We start from the raw sequence: 23,762 nt of genomic DNA, 5'->3' as shown, positions 1-23,762 counted from the left end.
CAGGAGAAACCCCAGTGGAAAGACAGCCCCACTGACGATGAAATATGCTTCAACAGTTGATTGAACACAACTGCCCCAAGATATCTTGAAAAATGTTCAAAGAAAAATTACAAAACTTAAAAATAGTTTTGCTAAGAATAAAAAAAAGAATATCACTTGTCAGTTTACATATTCTTTGGTGCATATTAGAAACTTATCTGAAATTAAATACTGCTTTCAAGATAATATGTTGCATTCTATACGGTTTTAAAAACCCCACATCTAAGGTTATTATATGATTCAAGATGAAATAGGTATTTATGAGTTTGTCAGATAATCAATTTTTTTTATAGGAACTGTTCACGAAGTCATGAATCATTCAAGAGAAACTTCGTTCATCATAGTTTATGAATATGTTCATGCACTTGTTCATGAATGATGACCCAATTTGTGAACTTTTATGAACTGTTCATGAAGACAGTTCATCAATATTTCATGAACTGTTCAAGAACAGTTGGTGAAGTGTTAGTTCATGAACAGTTCATGAATTCATAATTTCATAAACTGACCATTTTCAGTTCATGCACATTCATGAATAGTTCATATTTTCCCATACAAATGCAGTCACCTATAAATCTTGAAGGAAACACCAAGAATAACATCATTTTTTACTCAGGATGTCAATTGTAATTTAACAGAAAAAAAAACGCTAGTTTCTCATTGCCACTTAATATTAGGCAAGTTATTGCTGTTATTTATTTACACTTTTAAGGACTTAAATGATGTAACCAAACCCCAAAAAGGTGGGATACATAACTAAATGTCTCTTAATGAATTGCAGTGGTTAAAAGGAGAAACCATTTCTGGCACAGAATTATTAATTACTGAATATTTAATCATTCAAAACAACTAGATTGGCGACTGCTTAGGCAGTAAATGCTGGCTAAAGGCAGATATTTTTCTGGTGATCAAACATAACGTCCATACAGCAAGACATCGTTGAAAAATATGACAACTCTTCATAAGTCCCAAGCCACTTTTCATAAGTCTCAAGCCAGGTGCATAAGTGGTTTGTGTCATGCTGACTGATCTCTAGTCAGTAGGAGGATGTAGTCACACTGAATACAGTGTTTTCTTGGCATGAAAAAGCATAAGCTACACAATATCAATGTGTATGTAATTATTATAAAAATTTAAAGAAACGAATAGCCCTAATGCAGAAGGACTCTAACGTGAGAACTGTGACAATAATAACACACTATGTCTACAAACCTAACAGTTCTTGTGTCAGCTTTCCCTCTTCTTTAAACTTGTGCCAATATTCTGCAGCTTGGGGATGTTTTCTCAGGATAAACACCTCAGCAGTCATGAGGGACTTCATAGCCTTGATCAACCATTGTGGTTCAAGCACAATTGATTTCCTGAGTTGTTCATTTGTGCTAGAAGAAAAACAACAAACAATAAACAAAACAATTTCATTCAGTGACAGAGCATTTCCAGTAAATGGTAATTGCAACCTTGGTCAAGTACAGAGACATAATATTCGTTATCTTAAAATCACTCGTTCTAGCCTTAACATCTTGAAGCAGAGCCAGCCTTATTGTTGTGTTCAGTTTTCCATTTGAGTGCAATTATTATTTCAAATAATTATTCACTGGAAATACAAAGTGCTCATCAATAGTATTCTTCGACAGGCACATTAATCTGGAATGAAAGTTATTGAATTCAGACAAGCCCAGTTTTTGGACTGTATTATTGTGATACATCAAAATACACATTGCCACAGCCAATGCAACTGGCACATAAGCATGTTCAAGAATACTGGCACATCAACACATACATTTGGACTTGTGATAGAACGTTCAGGACTATTTTGAATTTTAATTCACAATACTGTTAAGTTCTTTTAAATCTTCACTTTGTATACTAGGAAAATAAATTATTTATTGAATTATACAAAACTTGTTGGTTTTTGCTCTTTTCTATTACCTAGTTTATGACCATAGAGTTATAACTATATATATATATATAATTATATATATATATATATATATATATATATATATATATATATATATATATATATACTCTCATCCACTTCAATGCAAATTGAAATTGAAATATATATATTTCTACAACTAAGCAACTATATAAGCAAACTTTTCAAATGATTGTTCACAAATAAACACATCCATTAAGTGTATTTGATGCTGCTCTGCCAAATATCAGGTGCACTGAAGGTACAAATTAACAAGTCTACATCATTAATGTAAATTTAGATGTTAAATTCAACAATTCAGGCTTTCAAGCAATTGAAACAAAGAAATTCATTGTTGGCCGGGAATGATCACAGTGCTCATAGACTTATGATATATCACTGATAGCAAGTTTTCTTTTCAATAGCCAAACATTTAGATTTGTTGCAAAATGTTGAACTCTTTAAGTAGATGCAAAGTGCTTGAAATAGAGTTAAGTATCTACAGTGTAATTTGGAATTAATTAGCTCATAATGAAATGTTTCACAAGCAATATCCCGCTTATTATATAATTGTTTGAAATTTTTATATACATTAAATCTTACTAAGGAATGTGAGTGGAGAGAGGATATACAGATATAATTTGGTTATTATATTTAGGTTTTGTGTATTTGAATTTGAATGATGGAGTTGGATACATGCCTGCAGTTAACACAATCAGACCATATGACACTTCAGCATTAGTCTATAGTACAAGTCTTATAGGGTAATGTATGCACATTTACTCATATTAAATTAAAAATAAATTGTTCTTAAAATTTACCACTAACTTTCTTTAACCAACATCTATTCAATCCCGATTATTGAATGCTCTACACCTTAACTGTCATCAACAAAACTTCCAGATGAAAATTATCTATCACTATGGACTTTTAAAATAGTGGCCTTGTACTAAGTTGGGTCAAAATAAAAGCATGTTGAGTGGAATTGTCACAATCGAGGGTAGTACAAATTTGTTTTTCAATATGCGTAGCTTTCATAGTGACATCACAATGCGTGACTTTCAATCTGATTGTACTGGATCACACCGTTAGGTTCATTTTGTCAAAAAATGTCTACATACTTTAACACTGATTTTGCCGTATGCACCTCTCGGGGCATTTAAATAATGGCCTTGCAAAGGAATATGGATGCATACAAATCCAAATGAAGTGAACACTTGCCACTTAAAGGTATGTAGAATCAAATTCTAAAAAATGACAACCATTACTGAAATAGTCTGTTTTAATGCCTACACAACCCATGTGACTGATACTAAAGAAGGGTCTTCAGGGAATGCCTTTCCTGGGGTCAGGAAATATAATTTATAATCTAGGGACAACCATAATACAAGGACATTCCCAGTCAATGACCAGACATTGAGCCATCAAAATCGTAGTGCCTGTGAACTGTGGGGTGCCCATGCTGCCACGTGCAGCTAATGGCAAACTACTTGATACAAGGCCGTGTGGGGCATAGCTGCATAAATGTATCAGTGTGTCATATTATAGCCAAACCCCCACTGAAGCTGAGTATTTCCAACGAGATGTTATAGCAACAGTTGAGAATATTGACAAAGCAGTCAACAATTATCAAGTGTAGGAGGCCGGGTATTACAGTCCAGTGAGCAAACCCATAAGACCATACTTGGGAGGCAGTCATTCTGCAAAGAAGAGGCAGCCACCAGGGAACTCTAGGGAAGGGAAACCAGCTGGCATGCCAGTACTACCTGGACCTGTGAACTGAAACAGATGGTGTGCTGCAGGCTGGGGAAAAATATCAGCAGTCCATTGGGGAAACCCACCAGACCATGCTGGCTAGGTAGCCATTCAGCAAAGAAGAGACTGCCACCACCTGGGAACTCTAGGAAGGGAAAACAGTTTACAAGTCTTTTTCCTGGGATTGCAGCATAAAGGTGTCTAGAGTAGATCAGCCTTCCCAAAGACAAGTAAAGAAACTGACTACAGTAGCCAGCTGTGGACAGATTAAGGTTGCCTGCATGTATGGGGTTGTCATTTTGGCCTCAAAGAACATATTTTATCTATTCGATGGTAAGATCTAAATTAAAACCAAATACTGCAAAATATAGCGTGACACCAAATTAAAATAGGTAACATTACTCACAGACTGGTTTTAAGTTTAGGAAATTGATATACATTTTGTATGCAAAGTTCAAACTTGAATAAGATAAAATAAATGAAAGTTCCAGGATGCATTTGGGTTCTCTGGCTGGTCCTTTCCCTCATTTGCCTTGCCTGGACATGACATATTCCTGCTGTGTGAGATACACATATAGAAAAGCACAAGATCCGTACATTTAACCATGCTGAAATGGGTGTCATCAAGTGGTTGACCCTTTCTCATATGAGAAACCTATATTTAATTATTGTTTTTAATCCCCAAATGAGCATGATGTGCATACCGAGTGGGGTTAGCTCGCTGAAGGAGCTAAACATATGAATGTATAAACGCGGATAGGTGGAGGCTCTTTTTCCCTCCCATGCAACCAATTAAAACAACAGCAGTGCTGGAATTAACAAGTCGCATGAGGCCTTTAAGCCATACACGACTATGATCGAATGATAATGCAAGGTGAGAATCAGCATGTAGAACTAGATGGCTTCATAAAGAATTACATATGAAAAAGAAAAACCCTCTCACTTGTCGAAAACCACAAGTGACGCACAGTTACATTAGAACAGGCACTACAACAGGACACAGAACAAGAGTTAACACTGGTAGAATATGACAAAGAAACAACTGTAACTGGGCACTTTATAACAAGAAAATTCAATTACATTTTGTAATGGTTCAATAGGAAAAGTGCACAATCAAGACTTAAAACAACACGCAAAACGACACTGAATACAGAAGTGAATGACAGATTATTATAAATCTAACTTATGTAGACGCATTCTGGGACATGCTGCAAAATATATAATTTGCACGAAAAATATTAAAAAAGAGAACCTGGAAACTGAAATTGATAAAAATAAAAATCTTATTTAAAAATAATTGAGTTTGTATTAACTTTTGCTTAGAGAGCAGTCAGAATCTTTTAAGTAATTACTGTTTTGAACAGGATTTAAAACTTTGTCAATTTTTAATGCTAAAATTGCCATTCTAATGGCCTATGTGGTTAGAGTGTCCACCTCAGATGTGGGAGGCTGAGGGTTCAAACCCCAGCCGACTCATACAAAAGACTTATACAAATGGTACAAGCAGCTGTCTCGCTTGGTGCGCATCGTTAAGAGGTTAGTGTGTGTGTGATTTGGATTTTTAATGTAGCTTTAACAATTTTTCAGTCATATCACTACAATGTCTGCAGTGTGACAGTTTATAGTGATGTCTAGCACTGGGGCATCATGCCGCAGACATGTAGCATCATGTGCCACCCAATCACATTATCCTGACACCAGGCCAACCAGTTCTAACACTAACCTATTAATGCTGAGCACCAAGTGCAGTAGCGGTTAATACGATTTTTGTATGTCTATGGTATGACTCGACCAGGGATCGAACCAAAGACCTCCCGCATAAGAGGCGGATGCTCTAACCACTAGGTCATCAAAGTGGTCTATTAAGAGGTAAGTGTTAGGAAAAGTCAGCCTGGATTCAGGATAATATGACTGGATAGGGCTTGATGCTAAATGTCTACGACATGATGCTGCAGTGTTAGACATCTGTATAAACTGCCACACTGCAGACATCCTAGTGATATGACAATATTTGTTAAAACTACGTCAAAAATCTAAATCATGCACAAATAATGCTAGATTCTGAGAAACAGGTCATATGCTGCAATGAATTCTTTTATTTGTCATGGCAAACACTTCATATTGTTCATTTCTTGACAAATGTATACCGTATTTACCATATATATTGAGACATTGTTGTGACACCATAAATTAATATTTAAAGTAATTTGTTGTGCACTGTATGTTCTGGGACATGTCATTTTTTTTTTCAGTCATAAGTTGTGGGGCACTTTTTAAATCATTCAAACATTACATGTCAGAAAATGCACACAAACTTAAATTTTATTTTAAAAACTAAGAAAGTGTGTACTTGAGATAAAACACTATAATCCACTGCAGCATCTCATAAACCCAACTTTTCTCCTCCACATGTACGAGCCATACTTTCGGTGCATGAATATTTTTTAGCCTCCTCATGCCCTGAACAATTATCATTGAAGGCAACACATCTCTTGAAGCAGACACTGCAAGAACTATAGTAAGATTATTTTATCTGCACCAGTCATATGAATTTTGACACTTGTGTCTTTTCAACAGTCTGTCCAGGAATGAGATCAAAGTATGCCAGAGTTTCATCCATGTTAATGATCATATGGTATATATGTGTGTGTGTGTGCATATATATATATATATATATATATATATATATATATATATATATATATATATATATATATAATATTGCACTACCCTTGAGAAGCATGTAATAGCACCTTTAAGTAAATCATCAATAAATGTAACCCCTTGAAATTGACTTTCTGTTTGACACTGGTAAGCAAAGTATTTGCAAAATATTAAATGATAAATGGTCATGAAGAGAAGTCTTTATGAAGGTAATGGGTCTCCAAAATTTTAAATAATTCCATCTGTATGATACCTTTATGTCATATTTTTCTATTAGCGGCATAATCAATGTGATACAACCTTCTTTATCATTTCATCATACCCATCTAGATTGCTGTCTCTTTCTCTAAGGAAATTAATAGTAGACATTAGTCCAGTCTTACCTGAAGTAGAGGATATTTCCGATATCATGCTGAAATTTCAGGAAGAGATTTAATTCCTCCTTTGACTCAATTTTAACATCCCCTTCTTGGTTCATTTTTTCTAGCAAATGGTATGGAATCACCTATATGATACAAGGAAAACACACACAGTTTATTAAAAAGATACTTTATGGATAACATAAGATAAAACTATGGTATATTTTCACATTCATTATTATATTGTTCCAAATCTATGCTCTTAAAATAAGTAACAGAAAAGAGTGAAGACAACAAGCTTTGTAAAATTTAGCAAATAATTTATTTCCACAGAATAAAAAGTGAAAATTGAGAAAAAAAGAACTTAAGGTATTGTGAATTAAATCCCAAAACTAATGTAAGAATGAAAGACACAAGTCCTAGTAACAAAAAGTCCTGAATAAAACTTGGTTCAAGTCCCAAAGAGATCAAAAAAGTGTAGCAATGATGTGTCTGTTATGATCAGTGAAGTGCTGATGTCTCTTCTTGAATCACAGAAATGTTATTCCAGGTTTGAATTCAGTACAAATTCCAATGAATGTCTTTATCCAAGAATTTATTCAGCGCACTTTTGTATTTCCAGAGAAAATAATCACTTGAATTCAATAATTTGAAGAACATAAAATTCAGCCTGAACTGGACACAACATAATACAACTTAATGTGCTAAAATATTCATAGTCATAAGATAATACAGCACTCTGCTTGACCTCACGTCACATTAGCATTTTCTAAAAACATCCATTACCTAATGGGGAATAGCCTTCTAGAACGATCTAATGAGCCTTGTTTACTTACAACACAATAGCCTATAAAATTCCCATGGGAATCTCCAAAACCCTGACCCTGATCAACATATTGCCCTCTTTTTGTTTACCTGAATAATAATTTGGTTAATTAGCTCATACACATAGAGTATAATGTAGCTATTTTTAGTTGTTTACATAAATGAAGAAAAAAAGTCAATCATGTCAAGCAGAAATGGTCAGGTCCAGCAAACAACGTAACATTACAATAACTTTTAATGAAATAAAACAATTAAACTAACAAACAAACGATTACATTAAATATACATAACAATATATGGTAAATAGGATGTAGGAGTTATTCTACATTAACAAGGATTTTAATAATCATTTAAAACTTTAGGCTTAAAGCATTCTGTTTGTGAATCCTTTCTGGAAGAATAGTTGTTTACATTGGCCTATGCTTCTTAAGTTTTCACTTGCCTTTAGATCAAAACATTGTATATTACACTCTACAGGTATTTTGGTTATGAAACTGTTTTACTTAACTCATTAACCCCTGGCACCACATGTACATGTCCGGAGATAGCATCCTATTTCTGACCTCTGCAGTGTCAAGGTCATTTAAGATACACAAAAGCAGATGATACTACTGAACAGTAGACAGATGTAGTTCTAAAAAGTTACCAAATAATGTGACCTTTATACTTGCATTACAAAATATTGTAGGAGAAACATACTGTTGATACCCAGTTTTTTACACCAAAGATTTGCCCACTGTCAATTCAGATTTTGTGTTCAGATTTTAGACTTTTTGACCTTATATCTAATGCTGACCAGTCTAAAATGCAAACAGACAGGGGAACCTTTGCAAAATGTAGGACAAGTTGGGGATTTGGAGTTGTTGTTGTTGTTGCTGTTAATGGGTTTAACGCCATTTTCAGCACAAGATAGGCTATACATGGCATCCAGTATTAATGGTGGAGGAAGAACCCAGAAAAACCCCGGAAAGAACCACCGACCCACAAGAAGCTAACAGCAAGATTTCTCACATATCCACATTTGCCAAGCCCGAGACTCGAACCCACGCAGACAGAGGTGAGATGGCAGTGATCCGTGACGGTGAGCGCTTTAGACCACTCAGCCACTTGGGGCCCCCGGAACTCCAACTTTTATTCTTCTGAACATGCACAGGCGAAATAGCCAATGAAAACCAACATTTCTGAAGTATTCAGAAGTAGTCACCATTTCAGGTGAAAATGACAAAAATCTCCAGGGGTTAATGAGTTAAAAGCATAACAAATGTTCATGAAGACATAAAAGTTTAGTCTATTTTAATGCACAAAGTAAGAGAAAATGCACTAACTATTTTAATCATTGATATCAACAAGGAAAAACAATATCATGGGTATATTTGTTATCAAGCACAATTGGTTTTATTTTACCACTATCTTGCAATAAAGGTTGAAAATATTTGATGTTGTCTTTATATGCATTCCATCTGTTTACTTTCTCTTAGTTTTTATATTTAAATTATTTGAATGCATTGTCTTACTGCGATGTAAGTCACAAACTCTGATAATCAAGGAATTCTTAAAACAACATTCAACAGACTTGTGTCTCTATGGCTTTAAGGAAAAACACATAGATTCTATTAATGTTTTCAACCTCAAACAGTCAGGTAACCAACCCACCCATAAAAATGGTCACATTTTAGACTGGATTCTTCATAGACCTGATAACATTCTACTGTCCTCCCTGGTATCCCATGACCTTGCATCAGATCACCCCTGCATTATATGCCATCTTGACGTATCAGTCCCTAACCCTCCACCTTTATCTGCTACTAAGAGAAACCTCCGTATGATAAACAGAACCAAACTAATGCACGATATCCAAGCTAACCTAACAACTTGCTTACCTCCTACCGCAGAACAACTCGATAACTGTCTGCATTCATTACTTGACAAACATGCCCCAGCTACCAAGTGCAGGGTATCAATTCAAAAGTGTTCTCCATGATATAGCAGTGTTAGGGATCAGCTTTGCACTGCTAAAAGAGACCACCGTAAAGCTGAGAGGCTCTGCCTTTCCACCAGACTCACTATTCATAAGCAAATCTATGAAGTCGCTAAGACGAATGTCACAAATATAGTCCATGCAGCGAAATCAGCCCACTACACTACTAAGATCATGAAAAGTTCAGCTGCAAAGAGCTCTTCGAGATTACTAACAAGCTAATGTCAAAGAACAAATCTATACCACTTCCAACTACAATCTCTCCAGTCGACCATCCGGACATGTTTGCAAATTTCTTCCGTGACAAAGTCCAAACCATTAGACATAGGCTTGACACCACAATTTCAACTGACTAATCGTCACCATACAGTTAGGATACAGAATTTGAGCATAGGACCCTCTCTATCTCTTATATATTATGATAGAAAGAGTCCTATGTCAGAACGTTCATCAGGGTAATCTAAGGTAATTTTGTCATTCTGTATGATTTTTTTCCTTTAGATTATTGTTTTTTTTTCTTAACATCAAGCTCGCATTGGGCACCTGTGATTCAGCCCCAGCACCGTTTTCAGTATCTCTGCTGCTATGCCTCAGAAGCACAGAGCTGTGTCTAGCTGCTTGTGCCCCATAGTTTTTACCTGTTTGAAAACATCGTGCACATGCATTCACTCATACCTTAATTTCTCTTCTTACATCCAATTAAAATCCACAAAATTTTCACCATTTATTTCAAATGAATTTGTCGACACACTGATTAAGTTTTTCCCTATTTGTTGAAGTCTTTCACAACTTATTTATACAGTATTTACAAAATTATGTGCAACATTTATCCGCAAGAACTCCATCATCATCACTGTCAGCATCCTCATCTTCGGACAATTCAATCTCAGAAACTTATATGTCCAAATCTAAATCTCACAAAATATCCAACTGCCAAACATATCTTTCCTCAGACTGCTCGATATTTTCAAGATCAAACCAGATAAACTACACATTTTTGCTCTGATCAAAAATCACTCTTCCATCCACCATCATTACTGATTTTTCATGAACAAAACATATAGTTATCCGCTCTCAAACTGTAGCCCTTGGCTTCTGAACAATTCAAATTTCCACAAATGAAAGTAAAATCATTTCTGATTGGTTTAATAGTTGTTTAGTTTTTGGAATAAACTATTTCTAACCAATCAGAGATGTTGTATCTAACACACATTCATCACACCTGGAGACGGGATCAGCCATTGAATGCAGTAAACAATTCATACTATAGGCGGGATCGGACAATGAATGCAGAAACCGGATCACGCCTACATACGGGATTGGGGCCGAATGAGTTAATATCAACCATAACAATATTAGATGAACTATATATTTATCCTGTTTGGAAATACATTCCAAAGTACCATATTTCTCCATCTATGGAGACATACTTCTAAAATCTCTCCAATCCTGGGTAACAGTCCCAAAGAAAATATAATATATGTAATAATATAATATGTGTGTGCAAAGAAGTAAAGTAAGGAAATGATTAACCTTACAAGCCACAAATATGAGATGTTTTACATTGTATAAATTGTGGATTAATGTCAAGACTTTTGTCTTTCTCCAGTATTGGTTACATGTCAATACCCATAGATGGGTAAACCATATGTATATATACACATATAATATGATTGTCTGTACAAAGCCGGCATGTACATGTAATAAGGTTCTCACAGAAGTACTCACAGGTTTCGATGTGACGGTCGATTGACTCTTTTCATGTTTTCAATGAACAGAATATGTTGTGATTATAATGTTTACACTGAAATGGAATTAAAGGATTAGAACGTGACTTTCGCACAGGAAGACGCTTAACTGGTGTTTATTTCATTCTCTGTTGCCACCTGTTAGCATTTACCAGACGTTTTCATTGATCGCTATTTCACCAGACTGTTTATTTACAGTATACTGACAACTATTTCTCATAAAAACTTACATAATATATGATATCTTTAAACAGAGGTCTCGCTAGGATTTTAAAATTGGCTCTTTCTGCCTCTGAATTCGATCACTAAATATCAGTACATTTTCTCACTCAGCCGCAAGTCAAAGCCTTTGAACTAGCCGCCTAGCTGTTGCATCATGTTCTTTTTTCTTTTTTTTAATGTACTCTTATAAAATGGCAACAGTACATCAAAGAGTCTTTCAGTCACTGAATTCTGTCATTGTAAATATTAGCACAATTAACTGATCAACACATTTTCCCACAAAGCAGGTGGCTGAAACAGGACTGGCAAATCTTTGAATTTTCCCATGCACCTATTACATGCATACGGAGGACTCCCACCTCAGTGACTTTCTGCATCCCAGATCAAAAATTGGCATCCAAATATGCGTAATTAAGCGTTTTCGAGACCTCTGAAATTAATTCTTCTTTAAAACTTGCAAATTTCAAAATATGGATTATATTTTTACAGGCATTAATCACCATTTTCGATGATAAAATGAGCAATGTATCAAGGTTTAATTTATCAATTCTTATCGTAATTTTTTCATGTTCAGCATATTTTAAAGATATTTTAAATACATTTTCTCTGGAAAAAAATTGGGAACCAAGACGGACACTGCGTTATAAGTGGGATCGCTAGTTATCCAGGCGCGAGTTATCAAGGGAGCGGTGTACATTAAACATGCCATGTCTTGATATTACTATATTTAGTTACCTTGATATATGCTCTGTTAATTATTAATGTATTTCTTTCATGATTCTTTGATTAACATGCTTAATTCTTGTGAACTCAGCTGCATTCCAACTCGCAATGTCATTTCAGTACCACACTCTCCAGTGTGGAGGTATTGAAATTACATCACAAGGCAGGATGTGTTAAGTGTTTTCATTGGTTGACGGAGTTTCCATTAGCTACCGTACTGGTATATAAATACATCTGCATCAACAGATGAGAGCTGCTCTCATACAATGAAACGCCGACTTAAGCAGTTGTAATAAAAGAAACGAAACCTTAAACCATAGCTATGGCAATGCTTCAGGTATCATTGAAGTTGGATTAATACCAACCATAACAATATTAGATGAACTATATATTTATCCTGTTTGGAAATACATTCCAAAGTACCATATTTCTCCATCTATGGAGACATACTTCTAAAATCTCTCCAATCCTGGGTGACAGTCCCAAAGAAAATATATGTAATAATATAATATGTGTGTGCAAAGAAGTAAAGTAAGGAAATGATTAACCTTACAAGCCACAACCATGAGATGTTTAGCATTGTATAAATTGTGGAGTAATGTAAAGACTTGTGTCTTTCTCCAGTATTGGTTACATATCAATAGCCATAGATGGGTAAACCATATGCATACACATATAATATGATTGTCTGTTGTGTGTGATTCCAATGTTTGTATAAAATAAATCTACTATATTTTATTTATCCTGACTTAGTTTTCTTTTGGTCAAGAGCTAGGCAGGGATGAACCTATTATATTTTTAAGCAAATGTTGACCTTATGTGGATCAAGAAAACGTTACAAACAGCAGAATGCAAATTCTGATTAGTATAAAGCAAAAGCAAAATAAGAAAAATACAGTTTGCATTACTAATTATTATAAAGATGAAATTTGATATCATGATGAATGCATGAACATATAAATAAAAATATGTGAATTACTATTGTTTGGCACTGTTCAAAATTGGAAGACAGCAAAGTTACATTACAATCATGCTGCCATACATGACAATAAACGTTCATGTGAGAATATAAGTTTAGAAAAAATGAGAACTACGTATATAAGTATTCTATTCTGTATCAAACATTTAGAGATCAAAAATATGGTCCATCTCACAATGAGCACTATCATACAAACTATGTACCATTAAAAAAATAGCATGTACTAACAAAAATGCTGGTGTAAAGCATTTTACTGCATCAACCTTTCCAAGCCTTACTTGCTGCGAAAAGTGCACATATTACAAAGGTATCAACTGAAAGTTGACATTACTAATTTGAAGTCATGGTTGTTCAATTAACTGCATGCAGGAACTCATGACAAAAATGGTTCGGTTTGAATCCTGTGCAGACCCTGTGGTACACTATCATGAGCAAGGCACTTTATTTCTGTTACATCATCACATTTACTCAAAAGTGTCAGCACAACATAACCTTTCATGTCCTGATACGTCCTGAAACCCAACTAAGCCAAATTACATCATTATGCATAAGTATTTAAATAAGACTATATAATGCTAATTGCAAGATTGTTTACAGATTTGCAGGAAAACAAGCATTCATTATTAGGGAGATCCACTAACAAGAAAAGTATTTAAAGAAAAGTACAAAAAGTGCAGATAGGTTTCTATTTTCATACACTGCAAAGCTCGATAATTGATAATTCAATAACCTAATTTAATGAAAATGATCCCTCACATATACTGATATTCTAAGAAAGCAACATGTTTAGAGCAAGTTAAACAAATTACCTTGATACCATTAGCCTTTAGGCCCATCAGTAATTCTTCCAAAAGAAGCCATCTCGCTGGAATACTTTCTCCCCAATGTTTCTGCTTAGATGCCAGCTCCACAATCTTCCTTTGTAAATCCTTAAGCTTAGGGTCAACAATAGTGTTGTCTATGGCAAAATCCTCATCAGCTAGGTGAAATCTTGCTGGCCTTCCTTTCAGATAGTGAAATCTAATCTGCCTGAACACATTTTCACAGGTCTCCTGCCGGTTGTCCTTGAATTCAAAACAAACTTCTCAGACTTGTACAATCAACAGCAACATTACATATGAATGGTAGGGTTTCGGTCATAGACACCAGTTTACATCATCCCCAACATTTTCAATTTAGAAAGTAAAAAATTCCATGACATTAAATAGTTAGAATAAGGACAACAAAAATCTCTCTCATCTTTAATCTATGAGTTGTGGTTATGACAGAAATTGAAGATTATTTTTATTCTTGGGTCAGTTTATCTGATGATGAAGATGCACTCTTTTACATCACACAAGTTTAACTATCATATGTATGGTTTAAATGCAGCGGTATTTTTCACATCTTCCATCTCATGCACAATATTATAATTAAGAAGCATAAAACTACAATGTAAATCTGAGTAATATTTAATGAGAAAAGATGGGACTGAATTCAAACCATTTGATATTTTAACAATAACAGAATCAAAAATATATATCAGTGTGAGATAGGCAAATTATTTGTCATATAAACACCATTATTCTGGAGTATGGGACTCATATGGAAGATCACTGTCATTTCGCTTCAGGCACCATTCAGCAGGTACTAAACACCAGCTCAAGACACCTGTCAGCACGCACTGTACACTAAGTACATGGCATCAAGCGCCAAGTACACATCTCCCATCACTGAGCTAAGCAAACTATGATAGGTGATGGGCACCAGGTTCAGGCGTTAATTTATTAATTATATCATAACATACACATTTCTAAAACTAAGCATATTTCTAGTAGCATGCCACCGATTGTCCCTCGTGTACAGTTTTAGTTTTCATATAGTAATATCCACTAGTTCACTCCCCTATTTTTATGAATTAAGATGTCACATTAACAACATGAATCATACGCAATTATTGTGTTCCCCATGTACATGTTGATCTGCCTCGGATGTGGGAGATCACTGGTTCAAACCCCAGCCGAGTCATACTAAAGACTTATAAAAAAATGGTACTAGCAGCAGCCTCGCTTAGTGCTCAACATAAAAAGTCAGTGTTAGGACTGGTCAGCATGATGTCAGGATAATTTCACTGGGTGTGACATGATGCTGCATGCTTGCAGCATGATGCCTCAGAGCTAGACATCACTATTAACTCACACTGTAGACATCGTAGCAATATGACTTAAATTTTGTTAAAAGTAACGTAAAAAGATCCAAAATACACACACAGATATCATAATACATTGTCATGATGAACACATTCAGTCTATAACAACTACACTGTGATGAACTGCACATATATTTACCTCCTTAATCTTATCCGTGTGTGTTCCCACTAGAATCACAGGAGGACTGGCTGATTCAAGGGATGGTGCACATGAATGTATAGAGTTCAGCCAAAGCTCTGCAAGTTCTGAAAAGAAGAGAAAGCTTCAAGTTTGAATACAGCATTGAAGAAGATACCACTTGAAAGAGGATGATTGAAGATGATACCAATTTTATGCCAATTTAATTGACAACAATAAATTAAAGAAAATACCAATCATGCTTATGGTCACATTTTATTCACTGCAACTTAAAAGAAGACATGCAATGTCTATTACCAATTCCCTCTAGGAAAATTAGGTACTAGTATCATACACAGTAATGGGCAGATATAATTGTAACCCTACAATCAAGGATCAGGAAAAGTAACCTTATTGCAAGGTTTTTCACCATAATTCTTTCAAGGTCAGCTCATCCACCACAAACAAATGAAGTGTAACAATTTATGATAGCTACTGTTAACATTCCATTATTAGGTGTTTATAAGAAATCTCAATTTATTTCAATAATTTGTATTTATAATAATAATAATATTGTATATTAACATTTTAGTAGTTTAAGTCATGATCGCATGTCATTCTTATTACTGTCGATTTTCATTGCATCCTATGCCACAACCATCCCTTTAACTGTTTTACCATACTTTTAATTTACCCTTTCCTATCTATATGCAATCTCCCATTTAAGTTATTTATTATTATTTACTCCACATGCCATTCTTTTGTTCAATGTAAGGGAATTTATAAGGTCCTGTGAACATGTTTTCAAGCTGTTGGGCAACACTACATTATGGTTACTAAAATATGTTTAAATTGGAAGGACGAGATAGAACTTAACTGAAATTTCTCATGGAATGCCATGAAGGAATATATAGAAAAATGTGACTTATCTCCAACTACTGGACCATCACACCCAGTCCACTGAGATTTAACAAAACGGAAAAGAGTATTATTTACGTTTTTGTTTCTTTATTTATTTTTAAGCTACTAAACATGAGCAGCTGGATTATGGATGAGGTATTTTATATCGGGCCAGTCCATGGCAAGAGAGTTGAAGCATCTGCAATTTCACCCATTTACCTCTTTTATACATTCTTATTAAATATTTGCACAAATAACAACAAACAATATACAGCATACATACATGTCAAGTTAATTTATTTTTTACTGCATTTTTTATAATGCTAATAGGCTAGATTAAAATAAATTTACAAAGTGGGTATAACAAATTAATAGCAATACACTAGACTTGATCAAGAATAAACGAAATACCTATCACTGATAATGTTTATACAGATTACAGAAAATCCCTATCTTGGACTAACATTATGTGAGAACTTCAAGTAGGAATCGCATTTTATCAAATCAACTAATAAAGCCAGTACTACATTGGCACTTCTAAACAGAAAATTCAGACACTAACCGCAGACATGTAGACTAAATGATTATCTAGCACTAGTCAGATCCATGTTAGAGTATGCTTATGTTATCTGGGATCCATAATAAACTAAAAATGTTGATAGAATTGAGCAGGTTCAACACCACGTAGCAAGACTTGTATCTGGTAACTATAAAACCAGGGAAGCAAGATGCGTCACAAAAAAGTTAATTGACATGGGTCTACCAACACTCCAAGACAGGCATAGTATGATCCATTTGACATACCTCTAAAAGGTAGTCGAGGGATTAGTGAAGGCTCTCACCAAATATATATTTTTAAAAACATTAAGACAAAAATGCCAAATTAAAGACAAAACTTTTCCTAATTTTGAAACTATATACATTGTCGAAAAACTAGTAAAAATTACAGTAGATGTTTTGTACTTGAGCTATGTACAACAGAAAAATTAAGAAATTCTTTCTTCGTAAAAACATGTGTGGACTGGAATCATCTGAGTGGCAGTGTTGAGTGTGGGCAATCAGTGGAGAGCTTAAAGACAGTTCGTAAATAATTTTACTAACTTTTTACTGGCTCTCTCTTCCTGTGCAATGTTATGTTGTTACTGGCCCTGCACTGTATACATTCAGATTCCAAAATCATAATTTGCATCCCTTTTCATGAAGTCAAGTACATAAAAATGGATGAATCAATCACAGTGGTTGCGGCAGGATTCAATTCAATAGTGGGATGGAAGTTTATTAAACTATATATATATATATATATATATATATATATATATATATATATATATATATATATATATATATCTGCCTCGATAACTCGAGCACAATGGGATCCAAAAACATGGACCACACTATAAGCATGGACAGGAGTTACCAATGGTACTTGTAAAAAAAATGTGCTGCCATCCCCGCTAGACATCCAGAAAACTGCTGGGGTGAGGCTGAGAACTGGGCTGTTTAATATCTGAATCTTCCTTTTATAATCGCATTGAAAATAACTGTCAATGCACTTTTTCTAAAGATGTTTGTTATTTCTTATAAATTACATTTCTTTTCAAGATGCCCAGTATCTGAAAATTCATTCCAACTGGTTTCAACACAAAAACATCTCTGTATTACGTTAATGCTTTTGTTGTTGTTGATTAGTCTGGTTCACTGAGTGGTAAGCACAGTGGAGTCTGATGCAGGGAGGTTAAGAAACTGGACACCAGACTAACCATTGATACACCACCAATCAAGATTCCTTCTTTAAACAACACATTTATTTTGTGAGACAATCATCTATGTAAAAACTCAAACTTTGCATTGTTAAGCTAGTAAAATATTTGTGCTGTGATTTCAGTGCAAGTAACAGTGAAGCCTCGTATCATCCTTGAGGATATCTCTATGTGCCAATTCTGGAATTATCAGGCACTTGTTTCTCCACAATGGTCTGTGTCTGTGAAATAAAGCTCTTTATTTTTCGAAGTATTTATTTCGTTTCAATGCCTTGCTATCTTTGATCATATTTATGACTAAGCAGATTAATTTCATGTAGTCTGATTATATTACATGCACAAAAACATATGACCAGGGTTGCTAGAGCTTAAGCATGTAGGATTTCCATTCCTTTTAACTTTTTATTTGATACAAAAGGTTAAACTAATATGATAATACAAAGGAGGTCATCTTCTAATTCAGTCCAACAATAAATCAACACTTCCACAAATCAGATATCATACACAGCCTGGACTTAATTAAGACCTCAGAGAAACACTCGCTGATATGGCTGTGACGGTAGATTCACACATTCATTTTATGTTTAAAAACAAGAGAACACATTGCATTTATGATTAAACTTAAGAGGGACTAAAAGACAGAACTAAAACACAAATTTCACTTGATAAAAATTATAAAATAGTTTCTTTTTATTTATTAGAGTATTGCCTCCACTAGGCATGACATTTTCATTAAACAAAACTGTGTTTGAACATCATTAGTTACTTTGTGCTAAGAATGTTCTTTGGAAAGCAAATGTATCAAATTATATAATTTCTTATTAAAAGTTGAAAAGTTCATAATGTTGATTAAAATTTCCAAGTTATATCTACCATTTTTGATAGTAAAACAAGCACTATATCAAAAAGTTTCAGTTACCAATTTTGATCGCGATTGTCTTCAAGCTCAACAAATAGGAATCAATGTTTTGGTATTATCTGAAGAAACAAATGGCATCAAAAGCTGACAAGCATTATAAGTGGGTTCACAAATGATCAGGGAATGAGTAATTGAATGTGTGTGTGTGTGTATATCTGTGTGTGTGTGTGTGTATCTGTGTGTGTGTGTGTCTCAAAACAGCCAGGACTATAATCAGGCAAGAGTTGTCATTACATCAACTGTGCACACTTTATGACTATGAGACAGGAAAGTCAAGAGTTCGCACAGACTGACAGAAAATATTCTGTTTTGTTATTTTTCCTTGAAAACACTTTGTGCAGACTGACAGGAAATATTCTTTATTCTTCTTAATTTTCCTCGAAAACAATTTGCGCTGACAGGAAATATACTTTCTTTTCTTATTTCTCTGCAAACACACTATAAAGTCTAGTAAGATATTATTTTTCTTACCACTAAGAACTTGTCCAGATTTCAGTTAATATGCAAGTGCGGTATATACTCGCGTATAAACAGGTTCGCATATTAGCCAATCCCCACCATAAAAACTGAATACGTATAAACACTAGAAAGTGTATGGCCGGTGTATAAGCCGGCCAAAAGAGTCATAGACAACATCACAATATGAATGTGGTAAGTTCTAAATGCATTTATGAAGGCAAACTTGCATTAGCATAAATTACCTATATAACTCTCTCTCTGGGTTGGCATGTACAATACAACATAGAAATGTTATAAATTTGTTTGAAAGTCAAGAAATTTATTTAATTTGCTGTTCTCTTAATGTTTTTGCCTAATTCAGATTCATGTATAACTTGATCAGACAATTGCAAGACTTGAGCATTAGCGGGTTGCTGTAACACTACCTCTCCCTTTTGACTCGATTGTTTGTTTATGCGTTATTACATTAGTCTTTTTATATCAGTGCACCATCAATTATGAGAGCTTTTTGTCTTGAAATTGCAAATAAAAAACTCATTAAAATCTTATCCCAGTATGACAACAATGAACAGCAATAGGGTTTGATTCAACGCTCGCAATTTGGCTAGTGAGCGTATCTACATAATGAAGCCACTACATGTACACTGTAGTTTTGAACACGCACTGAATGAATGTGTGAGTGTGATTTGGAATTTTAACGTAGCTTTAACAAGTTTTCAGTCATATCGCTACGATGTCTGCAATGTGCCAGTTCATGGTGATGTCTAGCACTGGGGCATCATGCCGCAGACATGTAGCATCATGTCCCACCCAGTCACATTATCCTGACACCAGGCCAACCAGTCCTAACACTATCCTCTTAATGCTGAATGCCAAGCGAGGCAGCTGTTAGTACCATTTTTGTAAGTCTCTGGTATGACTCAGCCGGGGATCGAATCCATGACCTCCCACATCCGAGGCAGATGCTCTAACCACTAGGCCACCATAAAAACTGAGCTGTAGTTTGCTTTGATGTAAGTAACCATTCACTCAGTTTTACAAACCTCTGGTAATCATACTAATATTACGGACTGAAAGGCAATTAAACGTCAAAGGACTGGTATAGTTGCTGGTCAAAATTCCCTCTTAACCCAAGCCAGTTTCAGGGTTATAACGATTAACTGGCCTGCATTGATGTCCGAAAACAAAATACAAATCCGCTAATTATAAATAAAGGAGATGCCAAAACATCCAGCTTTCCATTGTGTGGAAAATTATGATCTTGTTCAGCCAAAACACAAAGGTACAATAGACTGATGATGATCTTAGTTGATCTATGTTCAGAAATTTAGCCTCTACTATTACCCTACTTTCATGAACATGTAAGTTATGCTAGTTGTGCCTTGCACAACTGAACTTGTGTACCTTTTCATAAAGATTACCTCTATTTGTAGCATCGCTTATATCAATGAAAAAAAGAGTAACTCATGAGCGCGTGGATAAATGTAAATGAAAAAGCTATTTTCAAATAGGTGAAGTGTTACCTGGAAAAATGCGATTTGGTCGAAAAAATGAATAAAGCAAAATCTGCATCTAATATGTTTGGGAATACACAAGGATTAAAGTGATGCAGGACATGATTTGCACCGTGTAAGTACTGTACATTACAGCCTGGTCTCCTGGGTATACTCAAACCGGTCCCTTGAATTATGAAGGTTTTTGTTTACCTTTATTTAATTTCATGTTGGAGAAATCAGAAAACATGCACATGCAAAATAATAACAAAAGCAATCATAGTAGTTTATAACAGTTTAGTAAGTCTTCACTGAGAATATATTTTATTCCCATGCATATACATCTTAGGACAAGGAAACTAATTGTATTTTCGTGTCCCAAAATTTACAGCCATTATGGGAGTCAACCAAAAATAATCTTAAAAACTTTCAAGTTTATACCTTGACCTGCAGATAAGCCAACCTCCCTACTTCCAGGCCTTTACTTTTTCCTAAATTATTCATCTTATATGTGAGTATGTATGGTAGTTTTCATCATTGGCTGCTTTTTATTCTTTTAATTTTAAAGCTTGCCTAAAACTGCTCAGATTTCAAGCATTAAGAAGGCAAAATGCAGTTAGCATTAATAAGCATTTTATTTCTGACAGTCACATTAGTGACACATTCTTCAAACAAGGAGAATCACGAAACATTTTCATGGCAGGAACACCTTTTTGGCTTGGTTTAAACAATGAGAACACTATCTGAAGAAAGCTAGGATTTCAGGAAATACACTCTTAATGAAGCATAGTCAAAATGAAAAATGTCTATAATGTTAAGTGCAACTGATTACAATAACTTGCAGCAAGGATTTGGATTCCATATTGTATTCTTCAGAGAGAGAGAGAGATAGGTACTACAAACAGTTAGTAATCTAGAAATACCTTGGATCATGTTCACCTATTTTTATCTGTATTACATAGTATGCAATAAGAAAAATTAACAGAAAAAGAAACAAAAGGTAAAACATTAATTTCAACCTATGCTCAAATTTACTTGCTAATATAAATATACATGATATACACTATTTATATACAACAAATGGCTATATCCTGATCAAGAATCAAGTAAGTTTTGAGGTTTTGCTTAGATGATTCTACTTGTAATTCTATTTGTAAATGTAAAAACCAGGAATTAATTCTGCGGAAGGGGAACAAAATGATAAAATGCTGTAGTTCTCACTAATTACAACAAAAGGTCAAGTTACACCTTCATAAGTAGCTAGAAGCAAAGCCATTATTTATTTTAAACAATTAATCTGAACATTGCAAGGACTGGAAGGCAATAAAATCATTGCAAATAAATGATATCAGCTCTAATGATCAGTTTTGAAGATTTTTCTATCACGAATTTGTTTTCCACGAGAATGTGATGTGATGTGACTTTGATTTATAACACAGCTTTAACAATTTTTCAGTCATATCGCTACGATGTCAGCAATGTGACAGTTTATAGTAATGTCTAGTACTGGGGCATCATGCCGCAGACACGTAGCATGATGTCCCACCCAGTCACATTATCCCGACACCACACCAACCAGTCCTAACACTAACCTCTTAATGCTGAACGCCAAGCGAGGCAGCTGTTAGTACCATTTTTGTAAGTCTCTGGTATGACTCGGCCGGGGATCAAACCCACGACCTCTCGCATCCAAGGTGGATGCTCTAACCACTAGGAAACCGGAGTGGTTTTTTCACGAGAATGAAACAATGGAATAGCATATGGTTATATAATATGATTCGCTTATCAAAATACATTGTTATTATCAACATATTGGCAAAGAAAAACAAACCTTAAGAAGAGCTGGTGTTGTGCTTTTAGGTTATCAGTTCGTATATGAAATTAACACGTCCATCGTAAGGAAAATAAGCTGTGTTATGGCTTCCATTGTGCTAGGTTAGGTTTTGTACAGAAGCATTTATCTTCAAAAACTGTACATGTCGAACTTGTGTTTAGGATGGCTTTGTGCAACCGACTGTATAAATAAATGAATTGCTACTATGAAAATTAATGTAAAATAGTACAGTTTAAAGTAAAATAAAGATTTAATAATGCTCTTCTTCGCAAGATGTTATGCTTTTGCAGCAACCACCAGAAGTGTGCATTATCAAGTTTCAATACTATACTGTAATGGTTGGATATTGGAAGAAATGGTACATTATGATAAGATAGGGTGTGCTTATGGGAACCATCAGACATTGTGTGCTTTTGTTTCACTTTAGTCAGGTATGAACATGATTTTGTCATCAATTTATTTGACATCATTTTTTTACTGCCAGGAGCACACTATCACAGGCATTCAGATGATCATTAAACAAGTATACTAAGCAAACTACAACAGAAATAAAGACATGAATGCATCTGTAGACTTCGATAACACAGAATTTTAATAAACCATTATTGCATTAATAGTTTGCAAGGCATTTTCATTATGTTCATATTATAAAAAATTTGGTTTGGCATTATGTATCACACAAACTTCAGTAAAACTAGGAAATCTATAATTAGCTGAATGATAAGTTTACATCAGGGCTGTTCCAGTAAAACATATACCCCCCGGGGGTAAGGCACTTTAAAATTCAACCAACGCACAACAGAAGCAATTTAAAACAATTATGATCCTCTGTCAGATATGTTTTAATCGAAAAACACTGCCCCCTACAAAAACATACCTTT

At 34.6% G+C, this 23,762-nt stretch overlaps 1 protein-coding gene across 1 annotated transcript in view; it reads right to left on the bottom strand.

Moving 5' to 3' along the window:
- LOC149791101 (uncharacterized) overlaps positions 1-23,762 on the bottom strand; it is a 128,940-nt gene that overhangs the window by 35,264 nt on the left and 69,914 nt on the right. Inside the window, exons 9-12 of the mRNA XM_089973281.1 lie at positions 15,538-15,644; positions 14,020-14,274; positions 6,760-6,881; positions 1,252-1,418 (exon numbers count right to left, since the gene is read on the bottom strand). Coding sequence (XP_089829407.1) covers positions 1,252-1,418; positions 6,760-6,881; positions 14,020-14,274; positions 15,538-15,644 — 651 coding nt within the window. The remainder of the gene's footprint in view (positions 1-1,251; positions 1,419-6,759; positions 6,882-14,019; positions 14,275-15,537; positions 15,645-23,762) is intronic.

The sequence above is a fragment of the Sinohyriopsis cumingii genome, chromosome 10 (genome assembly GCF_028554795.1).
Source record: "Sinohyriopsis cumingii isolate HCF-2022 chromosome 10, ASM2855479v2, whole genome shotgun sequence".
NCBI classification, from domain to species: domain Eukaryota; kingdom Metazoa; phylum Mollusca; class Bivalvia; order Unionida; family Unionidae; genus Sinohyriopsis; species Sinohyriopsis cumingii.
The sequence above is the reverse complement of the archived record's forward strand: the minus strand, read 5'-3'. Positions and strand labels throughout refer to the sequence as shown.